Source organism: Notechis scutatus, chromosome 3 (genome assembly GCF_049901735.1).
Source record: "Notechis scutatus isolate UNSWTSFEM ecotype Mainland chromosome 3, rNotScu1.2, whole genome shotgun sequence".
Taxonomy (NCBI): Eukaryota; Metazoa; Chordata; class Lepidosauria; order Squamata; family Elapidae; genus Notechis; species Notechis scutatus.
The window spans coordinates 61,466,682-61,483,445 of NC_142011.1; the positions used below are offsets into that span (position 1 = coordinate 61,466,682).

The 16,764-nt window shown below is 36.2% G+C and overlaps 1 protein-coding gene across 1 annotated transcript in view; it reads right to left on the reverse strand.

Moving 5' to 3' along the window:
- The window catches only part of BEND5 (BEN domain containing 5), a 904,791-nt gene that overhangs the window by 142,262 nt on the left and 745,765 nt on the right, over positions 1-16,764 (reverse strand). Inside the window, exon 9 of the mRNA XM_087960250.1 lies at positions 700-811. Within this exon, the coding sequence (XP_087816376.1) occupies positions 700-811 (112 nt within the window). The remainder of the gene's footprint in view (positions 1-699; positions 812-16,764) is intronic.

Genomic DNA, 16,764 nt, shown 5'->3' on the forward strand with positions numbered 1-16,764 from the left:
TTTACTTTTCTCTACATTGAATTTCATTTTGTTAGATGGAGTGTTCTAGTCTGTCAAGATCCATCTGGATCTTGAGCCTATCTTCTTGGGTGTTAGCTATTTCTGCCAGCTTAGTATCATCTGCAAATTTGGTAAATTCCCCTTCTATTCCCTCATCTAAGTTCTTAATGAAGATATTGAAGAGTACTGGGCCTAAGACAGAACCTTAGACAGAAGCTTGATTGTCAACTGTTGCACTCCCTAGTTTTTATGTTGTTTTGGCCTGGAACAGGGACAACACCTAGCCTATCTTTGAATAATCTTGAAGGGTCTGAACTAGGTTAGTACCCAAATGGAGGCTGTAAGCAAATCTCACAGATGTAGGCTGATTTAAAAAAAAAAAAAAATGGAAAAGAGTAATGGCAAATGACTTGCATATTATTGCTAAGAAAATAAATGGATGGGTCCATGAAATCACAAAAAAGCCAGCTTGACTCAAAGGAGCCTGGGTTTCCTTGTGGCGAAAAGTGGAATGAAAATGATAATGGAAAGACTCAGGGAAGTCAAAAGAGCAGCTTTTGCAAAAGCAGGGGTTCTACAGAAACATGTTCAATGAAAAATCCAGAATCCTTGTCACAAATTTTGAGAGCAACCTTAAATCAACATTTGTCAATTGGTGGATAAAAGAGAAGTTATTTTATATTTCCACTGTCCACTCACCGGATTGTTGTGCATCTGAATAATTAGTTGCTTGACACCATTCAGTGTAGGATGAGCCCAAGGAGAGGGATCTACCCAGTGCCGATTTAAATCAAAGCCCATCAAGGAACACCTATGAAAACAAAGACCAGGCAATCAGATCCCAACATATTGTACATGATATAGTGCAAAGCTGACTGTGTCACACCGTATGCTCAACACTCTTGGTCAATTCAGTCATAATGACTGGAATCATTAAGTTATAAATTATGGTTTACAAATTACACATTGCAAAAATACATTAACATTGTTTGTTTAATCTTGACTTAGCATGATGTGTATATCTCTCTGATTGTCATCCTATTGTATTGTATTGCATTGCATTGCATTGCATTGCATTGCATTGTATTGTATTACATTACATTACATTACATTATTATATTATATAAAATATAAATTAAAAAAAGGAGTGAATCCCACAAGCTGATACAGGAATAAGAGAGAATAAACCAACATATTGTCCAGCTAGAAGGAGAAAATGGTGAATACAGAGAGCAATATCAAATATTTAAATTATTATTAATTTTATTAATATTAAAAGAAAAATTAAACAGTTTGTAATCCACAAAACAATTAAGACAGACTTTCTGAATGGGAAATAGTTTGTATAACAACTTATACCTCATTAAAATGCTTAACCTTAAGTTGCAGTATTAAAGCTACTTACCATACAGGAAGACACAATGAAATAATATATATTTGTGAATACATGTAGAAACTTTACTGTTTAAATATCAGTGGCCAACCTATAACACTGGGGTAATAATCCATAATTCTGGGTAGAAACTGGAAGTCAACACCCAACTATATCAACATGGAAGATTTGTCCCAACAGCATTGCACTACTGTTTATTCTCAAATCAGAAACATACACACAAGGCCACTCCAAAGTTGAGAGAATAAATTGCAAAAATTAAATTGGCCACTTGATGGCAATAGGTATAGAATCTTTGTCTCTTTACTGCTTATCTAGTGGTCATATGAATTTTTGAAGCCTGAATATGGTATTGACAAAGAGTTTTATGGACTCTTATTAGACTCTTGGACTCTTATATTGGACTCTTATATTGGACTCTGATTAGAAAGATGGGCTTTCTAATAGAGGGGTGGGATTCAAATTTTTTAACAACCAGTTCTGTGAGCATGGCTTAGTTGGTGGGCGTGGCTTGGTGATCATGTTATTGGTGGGCGAGGCACGCATCTCCTCGCCTGGGCTCTCATGACTGTAGGGATGCTGCAACAGTTGTAAGTGTGAAAAATGGTCATAAGCCACTTTTTTCAGTGCCATTGTAACTTTGAATGGTCACTCCACACAAGCAAAGTACCAGCAAGGGAGGAGGAAAAAACTCCAGAGAGGTTCCTGAAGACAGGAAGTCTAGTCCTGCCAAGAATGTAATAAGGGTTAATGGAGAGGCAGTTTCTGTAAGCAACACCAGAATGTTTCCTTCCTGCCTTCCTTACAGAATTAGACCAGTAATTTCTTCTAACAACCGGTTCTCCGAACTGCTTAGAATGTTAACAACTGGTTCTAGAGAATAGGTGCAAACTTGTAGAATCCCACCCCTGGCTTCTACTGATTTAAACTGATTGGTGACTGGGATTTTAGGAAGGAATCTATTAATGCTCAAGACTAAGAGAAGATATGATCAACCAACATAAAACTATAGATTTGTATCCATGCAGCCCTCAAGCTTCTTTCTATTCTGCATAGGCATAAATAGATTGTACAAATGTGACAGTATGAAAGTTATATTGTTGTTTCAGATGTAAGATTCCTTTAAGGTTGTTATAAATGAACATTGAAGAAGAGTTGAACCTATGACCGCAAAAGTTACATCTGAAACAATCTTGTACAGTGACAAGGTGCATGTATACTCTGCACTTATGTATAAAATGCCCTGTAAGAAGCAATTCTTAGACTCCGCTCTCTAGGTATCATTTTCTCTTGAAAGGACCCTCAGTTGCTTGCTATTGTTGATCTAATAACATGCCTGAAGATGTGATTTATTTTTAGTTTGCTTATTTTTCTTACTATCCTGCCTTGCTTTCAAGAGTATTCAATCAACAGAAAATCAACAGAACCTCTGACTTTTCTTCTTTTGATTCCCCTGCCTTTTATTTCTTCTACCTACTATATGCCTTAGGAGTTTTTTATAGACCTATTCCCTGAAAGTGAGTGAGATGGGGAAGAATGGACTAAAGGACTTAAAGAAATCCTTTTTCATGGCCATGATTTATTACAAAAAAACCTGTACAGACTCTTCATCTGCTTTGTGAGGAAATGCCAGTTCATTGGATCAGTACTTGGTGAATGTGTAGATAATATCTCACAATCCCCCACACAAGTACAAATCCACAACAGCACTAGTATTAAGGCTTGGAATTTCAAACTAAATAAGGAGACGGAGGAAGGAAGACACCCAATATTCTCTGAAGGGGACAGAACTCTATATTGCTTTATTTCGAGTTCTGCTGGATGGGTGATAAATATATAACTTATAGTAGCAAAAGACATTGGATGGAATAAAAGAAAATAAAAATGAAATAAACTGTTTCAGCTCCTACCCTCAAAACAATGCTATAGAGTACTGCACACCAAAACAACAAGACACAAGAACAGTTTTTTCCCCGAACGCCATCACTCTGCTAAACAAATAATTCCCTCAACATTGTCAAACTATTTACTAAGTCTGCATTACTATTACTATTAATCTTCCCATCCTTCCTTTCACCCATCTCCTCCCACTTATGATTGTATGACTGTAACTTTGTTGCTTGTATCCTTATGATTTTTATCGATTGTTTCCTAGTATGATTTGATTGCTATTACCCTATGACTATGTTGTACCTTATGATTTGTATTGTACCTTATGATTCTTGATGAATGTATCTTTTCTTTTATGTACACTGAAAGCATATGCACCAAGACAAATTCCTTGTGTGTCCAATCACACTTGGCCAATAAAGAATTCTATTCTATTCTAAAATAATACCTATAAGACTATGTATAGTATTTTCTTCATTAAAACATCAATCTATTATTTGTAATAATCTTTTCTGAAGCTATTGATTGCAGGGACATTGGCCACTTTAGAGCAGGGATTATTTTGACATTCACTCTCAGAAATAATATGCATTTTGCACAATCTCTTTGAATTTCTACCAGCCATTAGTAAATGATATGTTATTCAAGGATAGGAAGGTCACAAGATGCCTGCCTATTGGTCCATATCAAAGTTGTAATATTTTCCAGACAAGTGAACCCAGGGCTGAAACTCAGCTCCATCAATTTGTATCATATAATCATGTCCCCCAATTACTATATCTAGAGCTCACACTTGCATTTCTATGAATAATCTGTGAATAAGGCTGTGTTGGTTCAAAGGTCACTAGAGAAATAGAATATTTCTTAATTCACTTGTCCTATTCTTGGTTCAAAGTCTTCTGCTTTATAAGCTCTGCTCTGATATGCAGTTCAGAAACGTAGTTGTGTTATATGGAAAAGAAGATACTGCCCATCAAAAAGAGTGATTTTAAAATTTGAGCCTTTTCTTTGTCTCATTATTTCCACTGCATTCACTTAGAAGTTGTAAGAAGTTTTGTGGAAGTCTTACCATCTGGCTGTCTTAACAACAATGCTTTCTTTCACAAAGAATTATGTGAAGAAATTAGGAGATTTGTATAGAGAATTAATCTCCCCAGAGTCTACCCCAAGTAGTTAATTCCAGTCTACTCAGAGAGACAGTAATTTTTTGACAGTTTTTAAAAAATGCATTTCCCCTGCAGATTTCATTCTGTTCTGCTGAAACAAAAATGTTATATGGATATTTTTTAAATGTAAAGGGACGTTGCTCAGATGTCCTGCACTGACTTTTATTCAATTTGCCACAATGTCTCTACTTAAAATGTTCTAAATTTCCTGCAGATCCTATTATACTCTGTTTTGGAAAAGTAATGAAACCAAAACAGTCATTTTTTTTCCAGGCTAGATAATGAGAATTCAAGGCTCCAAACTTCGAAAATGACATGCTAGAATTCAGATGAGTTGGGATGAGTTATCAAAGTGAAATTTCAAGGTGGAGAATCTGGCCTTGTAATAGGTCAGGCAGGCCTTGCCCAACTTTACTTGACAGATGTTGTCACGTGTTCAGGTTAAATTCACATCTAATTTCTTGTTATTGTGTGGTCTCTTTATTTGCTACTTTAGCCAGACTATAGTGGGATTTAAATCATTTGCAATGAACCTCTATGTGGAATGGATCCCAGTGCTATTGTGTGCTTTTCACAGCATTGCTGAGATCTGATAGTTGCTTGTAAAGAGGCAGCCAGTAATGCTACTACAGCATGCCTTATGCATTGTATATAAAAAGCTTTAATTGCAACCAGCAGAAGTGGAGCCCCATTGTAAGACCATTTTAAAACCATCCAAAGTCCATCTGTGAGAATATCCTGTTACCTCTTTCCTGAACTGCCAAGAGATTTTCAGAAGCAATTGATGAACAAGCTAGTTAGCTTTGCTCCACGTTCCAAAAGTAAACTTCTACTTCAGTTCCTACAGAGTAAACAATGATTTTTACCACAGCAGTTAAGTGGTATTTCAGGAATAAGTCTCTTGGTTAGATTTTTCATTGTGCCTTTTATGCAATTCAAATCCCCAAGACACGAGGCATGGCATTTGGTTGTTTTTTAGCCAACCATTTTCCTTATGTAAAATTATATATCTAAGAGTTCACAAAAGACAATTTCATAAAACAAAGGCAGAGTGGACAGAACAGCATTAGCTGCTGAAGACCACATGGTGGAGTAGAAGTTTGTAGAATGAGCTTTAAACAGTATATGATACTTAACACAAAAAAGCTCCCATTTTCTCCTGTTAAATATAAACAAAGCTGTAGCAATGTCTTTCTTCCTCTCATGTGCTTGCTTATTCCTTCTCTTAACTTAGGGGAGAACTCATGTTTACACAAAGGTGGAATTGTCTCATTTTGCAGCATATACAACATTACTCTGCAATCAGCAAGAAGTACTTTGATTCCATAGTTGGAACTAACAGGAAACGAAGGCGTTTGTTTCTTTTTGATGCAATTAATCCTCTGATATCCAAAAAAAGAGAGGCATTTAGCATAATCATAGAATAAGTACCACCAATTAAAATTTCTATATTCTTTGTATCAATATCTAACTCAGGAAAATCAATCTCAATTTTCAGCATCATTACTAGGTACTATGGTAAATGTGGCAAGAAAATAAATAAATGGATCAATCGAAAGCTGAGTAGCACCCCGGAATGGGTCCCCAATTATATCTTAAAAGGCTGAAGGAATACAGGAACACTGAAATTCAGCATCTGAATGCAGGGATCTGAATATAAGGTTTAATGCATATACCACTACAGGCATGTATACAGAGATGCAATGAAACTGAAAACACTGCTCAATGAAGGTATATCTGTAGGGAGAAGTCAAAAAGACAAAATGGCAGCTGTGAACTCGTGATCAAAGGCTCTCCCCTTTTTATGTGTATTGCAGACAAAGGGTTTGATTACATAGTTGCTGCCAACATCCTGATTTCCTTAACTTCCATCTGTGGGTGCACCTGCATATGGTCCCAGAATCACAGATCTCAAGACAATAACATCACATCTGGAGTGGACTTAACAAGGTGGCCTACTTTATTTCCATAATGTTAGCCTATACCTAATAAGAACATCTATACTAAATTAAACAAACAAACAAACCCAAGCATTATTACATGCAAACTTCACTGATTATCTATTCATTTCTAGACTCTTTAAAGTACCACTTTAACTTGGGATCTCTACATCATATATGCACAATTCTCTAGCAATAGGCCAAGGTAGTTCTCTAAGAACTTTTGCATGGCCTATGACAGTGGCCCCCAACCTTTTGGGCACCAGGGACTGGTTCCACGGAATAAGGCTTTTCCGCAGACTGGAGGAGCTATGGTTTTGCTTGCTGTCTGCACCCTGTGGATGGGGCTTCGCAAGGCGTGAACCAGTGGTCTGTGAGATCCTCTTAGCTTCTACTGCTGAATTTTGGCTGCACTAAAGACCTCAATTAATCTCGTCTCAGTACCATTCCTGTCTTCCCAACTACGTACACAAAATAGTTCTTGTTCTTTCCTATGTTCTTCCTCACTGCCTTCCCCCTAAATTGTTTTCCCTTGCCTCTAATATATTTTGAATCAGTGTGAAAAATCTGTCCCCCCCTTTTCCTCCTCCTCTTCCTGACTACTGCTGAGCTTACAATAACTGCCATGTTTCCTGTTCCAGACTAATTTCTTGTTCAGGACCTCAGAATAAATATGACTTCCAGAATGTACACTGGATTCCAAAATCATTATAGAATGAGTAGAAATTAATAACTTGCTGGGCGAGGGGTGGAGATTCAAACTCTTTTCATCCCTTCCTACTTCAGCTGCCTCTGTCCTTTCAATTTATTATTCCCTTTTCTTGAAGTGGGCAGGAAGTTTTCATGTGCATTGGTGTGTGTTTGTAACAGTTTCCTTCCTTGCTTTTTTGTGATCAGCTGCATCATTTTACAAGCTACTGACCTAAGCATGGTGTTCTACAAATTGTAAGCAATTTTAATGGAAGCTCATGTAATTAAGTACGATGTTATGATGATCTATCAGACTTATGAGCCTCCTTAGAATCATAATACAAAATAGGCTTGCTGAGGATATATTCCAATTTTCAGTGGATGGTTAAATTATTATCAAATAAAGAATATTTATTTGATGTAGACTAACACATTTTGTGAAACATTTACTGGAAAAGATGTATGCTTAGAGCACTAATGAAAATTTTGAATGACAGAAAATGTCTAAATCAAATTAATAGATGGATCAATTAAGCCTCTTCGTAGGGCAACATCATTGCCACTCACAGAATCCTTGAGCACAGACCCTAGAGACCCCTCAAAGTCACTAATATATGTAATTTTTAATGAGACAAAAGGGGGAAATTATAAACCAGATATGAAATGTAATATTAAATCCAACAGTCATGGTAGAGATACTCCATCTGCACCCTAGAATATTTTGTCAAATGTTTGAAATGCGTTCAGCAATGTAATTTGGAACCAAATATTATCAGTAGTGAGGATTAACTTAAAGCCTTCCAGCCATTCAGTTTGATTTCTTTTATTTGTTTAACTTCCCTATGAACTGTCAAGTTGATCCCAATAAGGTGCTTCAATTCACTTTAATTGGCTAGAAATGTCTGTCAGGAGGTGGGCTTTTGCTAAATGTCAAACTTAGGTTGTCCTTATAGAGTAGGCAGCATTTCTATTTTAATTTTTGTATAATTGATGAAACTATTCCATGCCTGATCCTAGATCAGCTGACATAGGATGCTTAAAGAATATTTATTTCTGTAGCTGCAGTATTCTAGGGAATTGTGGGTTCTGTGCAATACCTGAACTCTTCTTGGCAGAGAATCCTGATCTTGTTCCTAGGTTCAGTTGGAGTCGCTGGCCCAACTGGAACCACTTTGGCTTTTTCTTTCCACATCTGGGGCTGCCTTGATTATATATAAACAATAGACAAAAAGGAATCTCCCAGCTCAATCCAAACAGTAATTATAAAATAGACATGGACAGCGGCATCCCACAATTGTTAAGAATAATATTTATTTTATTTATTTATTTATTTTGTCAAATGCTTACAATATAATAGAAATAAGAATAAACATAAGTTTAAGTACATGAAATAGGAACTAATAATTGGGGACAATAGGACAGGGATGCTAAGCACGATTGTGCGCTTATGCACGGCCCTTGCAGACCTCTTAGCAATGGGGTGAGGTCAATAGAGGTGATTTTGAGGGTAAAGGAGTGGGGGTTTGAGCAGGTGACAACAGAATCAAGTAGTGCGTTCCAGACATTGACCATATGAAGGGTGCCCTCTTTTGGAGTTTTGAATAACTGTGGAACAATGTTGATCTCCCCCCCCCCCCGCCCTATTTTGATAGACTTCACAAAGCAGCCATAATCTATGACATGATAGCAACATGTTATCTGTCAATCTATCATTGTAATGGACTGTACAAGGATAAAGGACAGTGAACTCCATGCCACACTTAATAACCAAACCTAGATTTTAATTTTCAAAAATCTCCAAAACAAGAGGAAATTTCCTGCTAGCCACTCACTAACTCATCTTCTCATATCTTAAAACTTTTCCATCAGATATTGCCCTGATACATACACGCACACACAATCATATCAATCCAATTTGAGAAATACAAATTGTGATAAGACAAGAGGAGCTATAGAGAACAAGGACTGCTCCCATCACTATTCCACTTTCCCTTGGATTCAAACACACAGATTAAAAGCATTTAAAATGGATGGCTCTGTTTTACTGAATTTACAGTTTGTGGACTAGAAGATTAAATAATTTAATCGAATACACATCAATCCCAGAATTTCCAGAGGCTAATGAAGGATGTAGTTGTACCAAATGCTGCCAGAAAAGCCAATTCAGTGGCACCACAGTACTTAATTGCTTCAAAACTGGTCAAATTTGGTACTCAACATATTTTGATGCAAAAATGTTGTCCTGGTACTGATTATTTGTCTGGTAGTCAATGCACTACAATAGGAAAAGGGGGACAACTATAGAATATGGATAGGGAGTTGGCCATGCTAGGAAAGTTGCTACAAAAAGAAGAGGAGAACAATCATAGAGAGTGGACAGGAAGTTGGCCATGACGGGAAGGTCGCTGACATAGGAAAAGGGGCAGGAAGTTCTTCCCATCTGAAACAAAGGGTCACATGGTAAGTCATGTGGTAGGTTGGCACTCATCACTTTTGGTACTCATGGTGTCTCCAAGAACCAATTAAAGATGAGTACTGATGTATCACTGTACTTTATTACAAAAGATTAGAAAACTACAACATGTCTTTGTGTTGAGAGTCTGACAAGGAGGCCCAATCTCATCTCATCAAATTAGTTAGTAGAGACAGAAAACCAAAGAAAAAAAATAAGTAATTAATGAATCAGCAAAGATGTATTGTAACTTCAGCCAATCAGTAGTAGCAGTTTATTCAAGCACAGACCCAGATGTTATTTTTACAGTCCACTTCAGACTGTATCTATGTCAAAGGAGAATGAGGATTTAAATAATTCATATGGAGACATTCCTGCATTCAAATAACTATTAATTTAATGTTACAAGTAAAACTTATCTGCATTAATAAATGTCTTTTAGCTCCATAGCTAAGTATATAATTATGCCTTTTTCACCACAGAATTCACAAATGTACATGAGGATTGTAAATGTTTTAATGCAAAATTTACAGATCGCAGCAGCATTCATTTCTGGGATGCTCTCTTGCATACTTGTTTGACATTAGCATCCACAATATTTTCTACAATCAAAATATATTTCCTATTAATCCATATCCCAGGCTTGTTCTTCTGAAGAAAAAAAGGAAAAGGCTTAGCTAATATAAGCACAACAGAGATGTGAACCAGAAAATATCCAATTCTAATTTTCAGTGTCAATTCCATTCAAATTTAATTTGAAGAGTTCACTCCAATTGGAAATGGCAACTGAAAGCAAAAATCCAATTCTACAAAAAAGACTGTGAGCACATTGCAAGACTGTGAGCACATATTTACTAGTAAAACTTGTGTGTCTGTTTGTCTGTTAATAAGCTTTAATTGGGTGAAACAGTGCATCATACAACAATAATGTTTGAACTAATATACCTTGATAGGCTAATTTACAGAATGAGTCCAAAATCTGGAGCTCATTGCTTTTGTGGGATTGAACTTTGAAAAAGTTCACATTTCAGTCTGCCATACTTTTACATGATTGTTTTTTTCCAACACTGCCTGACAGCTTCCTAGAAGTCAACAGGAAAATTGGAAGGAATGTGATTATCAAGTTTAGATCATAACTGCAGATGTTCCCTGTCGTGTTCCCGCAAGTAAAGTCGCTGGGGAAGCCAGCAGGAAGTTGCAAGTCCATGGCCAGGAGGCAGTTACATGCCTTCTGCCAAGTGGGGGGGCAGAGTGAGTGAGAAGGGTGATGAAAGTTAGGGAAGATGCGAAAGGAAACAGCACAGGGTGGGGAAGGTACAGGAAAATGTTGCAAGGGGAGCATGCACAAGGATGCACGAATGGTCATGTGGCACGAGCACAGAGGGACAGGAGACACTTACTCGAACCGCAACCTTCCCTGCCAGCTTCCCCATTAATTTTCTTTCCACAAGCAGAGTCAGTAAGGAAGGGAAAGTCAGAAATTGCTTTCCCTTCTACAGCTTATTTGCTCATCCATGGTCATCTCAAACTGCAAGATGAGTGGCATATAAATGTAAACAACAGCAAGCATACTGAAGTCAAGAAAAAGGTTAGAAGTAAATACCTCAAGAGAGTGTAAAAATCTTAGTCCAACCAGACTAAGCAGAACTAAAAGCCCCGGATAGGAAGACCAGAAAAATAATGACAATGAGTCATGCCATTCTTCCTCACAGTGATGTTGACAGACTCTACTTGCCAATGAAAATGGGTGGGCAAAGAATGGTTCAAGTGCACCAGACAGTTATGGAATAAAAACAAGCATTGGAAGAATATCTTATGGGCACTGAAGAAGATGCACTGAAGCTAGTATACCAGGAAGGTTGACTGAATACTGGACCAAATGAAGACCAGAAAAGAGACATGAGAAGACCATGGCCAGTACATTAAAAAAAAGCAGGCAAAGCAGATAATAACAAGATCTGGCAATGTTTAAAAGCAGGAAAGTTGAAAAGAAAGGGGAGCTACAATGAATTTCAGGTGACATCCGTAATCCATTCCAAGAATTCAGTCGTCACCCGATTTTGACATCATTGGAAGCGCATGCTCGTAAAAAACAAAATGGTGTGGCACGGCAGGGGAAATCAGCACAGAAGGGCAAGTTGCCACCCTTTGGTCGTCACCTAAGCACCCATTCATGACCAGAGGTAAAACCTTTTGGTTGTCACCCAAATTGGCCATGAACAGAAGCATTCATGCCCAGAGGTTCTACCATAATTCTGGCTGCCAAAGATGAAGCCTTAAGAACAAATGGCTTTAAAGCCAGAACTGAGAAGACAGCAACAGAGAGCAAGTGCTGCCTCTGCTAAAGAAGCTGAAGTAACAGTGAACCACTTAGTTAGCTACTACAAGAAGATCACTAAGCTGACTACAAACAATGGTATGACAAAGTCGCAACAATGGTGGATTGGAAGACTTGCAAGAAATACCATTTGCCTGCAAGCAAGAACTGGTAGGATCATAAAATAGAGAAAGTAATAGAAAATGGAAAAAAACTGAAGTGCTCTGGGACTTTAGAATTCAAACAGACAGGAACCTACCACATAACACCCCTGATTTAACAACTATTGATAAGAAAGACAAAAATTTCTGGATGGTGGACCTGGCAGTACCTGAAGATAGCAGAAGTGAAGAGAAAGAATTGGAGAATACAAATACCTGCAAATATAAATAGAACAATTGTGGCAAAAGAAATGAAAGGTAGTACCAATTGTAATAGGCACTTTGGGTGCAATCCCAAAACAACTGAAGCACCACTTGAACATCATCAACATAGACTAAATCACTACCAGTCAATTGCAAAAGACAGCTTTACTTGGAACAGCTTACATCTGGCAATGGTATTTTTAACATCAACAAACATCAGCATCTGCCCATCCTAGGTCCTTGGGAAGGATTCAATAAGTGCATAAAATGCCAGATACAGTCTGAATATCTGGCTGCCTGCATGATAAACAACAACAGCAGCAACAACAACAATGATGATGATGATATGATGATGATGGTGATTCTATTGATCTGTTTAGATAAATAAAAACTTCTGAAATAACAATACAACTGAAATGATGACCCAACAGGTCATGCAATGTCTTGATGAATCTTAAAATTCACATGTTGATTCCATTAAAATTTGATTGAGTTGTTTCATTACATTGCCTTTAAATCAAGTCTTCATATACTCCTAGTTACCAAAACTCTGCACATAAAGCAATGTTTTGCTTTAATAAAGATCTGAGTGATACAGTCTCTTGAAGATATTTTGCAAAGCAGTGAAGCTTTCTTGTTCCTAAAGCCAAACTGAAATAAACTGAAATACAGCTTCATGTTATTTTTCTCCCACTTCTGTACCTGATCTGCATAGGAGCGTTCAGTGTTGGCAAGTACTGCCGGAGAATACCAAGAAGAATTATTTTGAGCTCATTTGGCAGGGGGTATTCAAAATAGCATACACCTCTCATTTCTTAATTTCATAATGATTTGCAGAGCTGTACCATAACAGGTTTCTTATAAACTATGGGATTCTGGTTGAAAAGTGGAAATGTATTTCTGGCTAATGTCAATTTCAGGTTTCCAAAGGCTGAACATAATCAATTCTTTAACAAACTGAAGAGTACATGAATAAGAGAAAACTGACAGAGTCATTTAAAAACAAAGGAAGGAAGGAGGAAAGGACAGCATTTGTAATGTCACAAGACTGAATCATTCATGTAAGCAACAAAAATCCTTTTCATTTCACAGTTTGTTTATTTAAACAAGCAAATATTAAGCTTCATGCTATGACATTAAGCATAGTATTTATAGTGAGTAGAAAGCAGAGGTTGATGAATTGTTTAGGAAAGAGGAAATACTGACTTTTTCATAATAAGACTCATAGCTTTACAATATCACAATTTTTCTTGCTTTATTTTATTTTACAAGGTGGAACTTTTGATAGAAATGCTATCACTGTTTTTCATATTTCCAGTCAAAAATCGAATGGAATCCCATAGGAGGCAGTATATGTTTTAAAATGTGGGACACATTGGAGAAGGGATCTGGCTTCAAAAATATGGAGAATAATTCTAAAATGTTTTATCAAACAAATAAAATATACATTATATATTATTATATTATTATATTATTATATTATATTATATTATATTATATTATTATATTATATTATATTATATTATATTATATTATATTATATTATATTATATTATATTATATTATATTATATTATATTATATTATATTATATTATATTATATTATATTATATTATATTATATTATATTATATTATATTATATTATATTATATTATATTATATTATATTATATTATAATTATATTATATTAATCAGCAATAAAATACTTTAAATCACTGAAAGACTGCTTGATATATAAAATGACTTTAAGGGGGAAAGCAATAGATCCAACCCAGCTGTCATATACTGGATAAAGGAATAATTAGTGGGAAAATATATTTGGGTGGAACCAGGATTAGTCAATCCTTGGTTCTGTATTTGTTCTACTTTAAAAATCAGGGTAACATTAACATTGTTAGGAAAAAGGGGTAATGCTAATAATTACAGTATAGGGTGGTAAACACTTTGAAACTTGGAGTGACTTCCAATCCCCAAAAATTTCTTCATGAAGTACTTCTCCATGTCTTCTAACAGCAAAAAGAATGGTTTTTTTTGTTTCACACCATTTTGCTTTTTAAGTAGTTCTCCAGTAGTTCTAATATCCTCCAAGCCACTGCCCAGAAGAGGCTTTTCTGAGCTTTGAGGCTACATCACATAAAATTCTCTCACATCTTTGTCTCAGTGAAAAGAACTTTATCAAGTCTATGACCTGATACTCATTTCAATCAAATCCAAACTGCCCTATCCTCTTTATCAGACTATAATGAACTGAAAGACATCTGCTATTCACATTGTCACTTTTGGAGATAATACTCCAGATTACAGACAAGAAAATTCAAGCTTATTTAGAAAAAATAACCCTCTTGAGTTAAGACCCACATTTTCAAAACAATATTCCAACCCAAGACTAGGCAATCCACATCACCCAAGACTAGGCACTCAATTCAAACTACAACTGGCCTTAAATGCAAGCTACTCAATGCAAGAAGTCTTGTAAATAAAATACCTGAATTTCTCCTCTTACTAAATACGGCTAAATTTGACATCATATTTGTCTGTGAAACATGACTCAATGCATCTCTCCCTGAGACTATCATGTTTACTGATCAGATCGTGAAATCCATAGAGGAGATGGTGTTGCTATCTTCTATAAAAAGTCCTTACATCTAAAAAAACATCCAAGTTACCCAAGAGCTTGCTCTTCCTGAGACCATCATCTGTAAACTGTCCTTAAATATCACATTTTGATTCTTACTATGTTACAGAGCCCCTGATTATGACATTGAACATGTAAACAAGCTAAATTCACTACTAACATGGGCAACATCCTGCCCACACACTTTTATCTTTCTTGGTGACTTCAATCTACCTCACATTAACTGGACCCTAAACGAATGTAAAACTGAACCCATACATGCACACAACCTTCTACAATGCTGTAACAAACCTGGGACTGGAACAACTAGTAACCAACAATACTAGACTAAACAACTGCCTCGCTCTCATCTTCTGCAATAGTTTGAATTCAATTTATGGAATACAAATTAAAGAACTCTTTTCCAACAGTGACCACAGCATGACTGACTTTTGTCTCAACGTACGTCCACACAAAAATCAACACAATGATGTGATCCCCAATTATAACTTTAAAAAAGGCAACTATGATCTTATAGACAACGATCTCTTATCCCTTGATTGGCAATTTCTATTCACTGGATGCAATACTGTTGAAGACCATTAAACATATTTTTACTTGAAATCAAAAGAGTTATCAAACTATATGAACCAATAACAACTCTAAAAATCAGAAAAAAACGATTACCCATAACAATAAGGAAGCTTCAATCCAAAAAGAGATCACTTTGGCGGAAAAACAAATCTGGTCATGTTGCCAACTTCAAAAGCCAATACAAAAATTTATGCCACCAGATAAAGACTGAATGAACTAATTATCACATTAAACAAGAGGAAAACCTTCTACGCACCAATTCCACCCGCGCTTTCTACAATTTTGTAAACAACAAACTAAAAAACTCAAGGTCCATCCCAACCCTGAAAGGACCTAATTGTAAAAACTGCAATGATGACACCATTAAAGCCAACCTCTTTAACACATTCTTTGGCTCAGTATTTGTAAACAGCAATGGATCATGCCCAGTATTTCCTAGTTGAACTACAGACAACTACAATGATCTTATACATATCGATTTTATAGAAGACAATGTTGAAAAAGCATTATGCAATCTAAAACCATCTCTATCTATTGGACCAGACGGAATATGTGCCTACTTCTTAAAAAAGCTATCCACTGCCATAGCCGAACCTCTAAGCATAATCTTTGAAAAATCTTTCAGGGCCAGCTCCTTGCCAAAACTATGGTCACAAGCCACGGTCATCCCCATCTTCAAAAAGGGAGACCCCAGCCTAGTTGAAAATTACAGACCAATCTCCTTATGCTGTGTCACCTGTAAAGTCATGGAATCAATTATTAACCAATCCATTATCCTCCACTTAGAGACAAACAACCTACTCTCTAATAAACAATTTGGTTTCAGAAAAAAACTATCCTGTAATCTGCAACTATTACACTGCAAAAACATATGGACTACAACTACACAATTCAATCAGAGAAAATTTTACTTATACTTATTATCTTGTATTATCTTGTAAGCAATTGACAAAATAAATAAAAAAGTAATAAACGCAATCTACATCGACTTCTGTAAAGCCTTTGATTCAGTGGTACACGACAAATGACTACTAAAACTAAAATCTTATGGTATCTCTGTACACCTACATAACTAGATAGAAACATTCCTGTCAAACAGACAACATGTGGTCAAAATTGGGACCGTCCTATCAAATTCTGTACCTGTCAACAATGGTGTCCCCCAAGGCAGTGTTTTAGGACCAACTCTCTTCATACTCTACATAAATGACCTCTGTGATCATATTAACAGCAACTGCATTCTCTTCGCTGATGATGTAAATCTATTCAACACCACAGACAATACTACTACCCTCCAAAAAGACCTTGACTATGTATCAAAATGGTTAATCAAATGGCAACT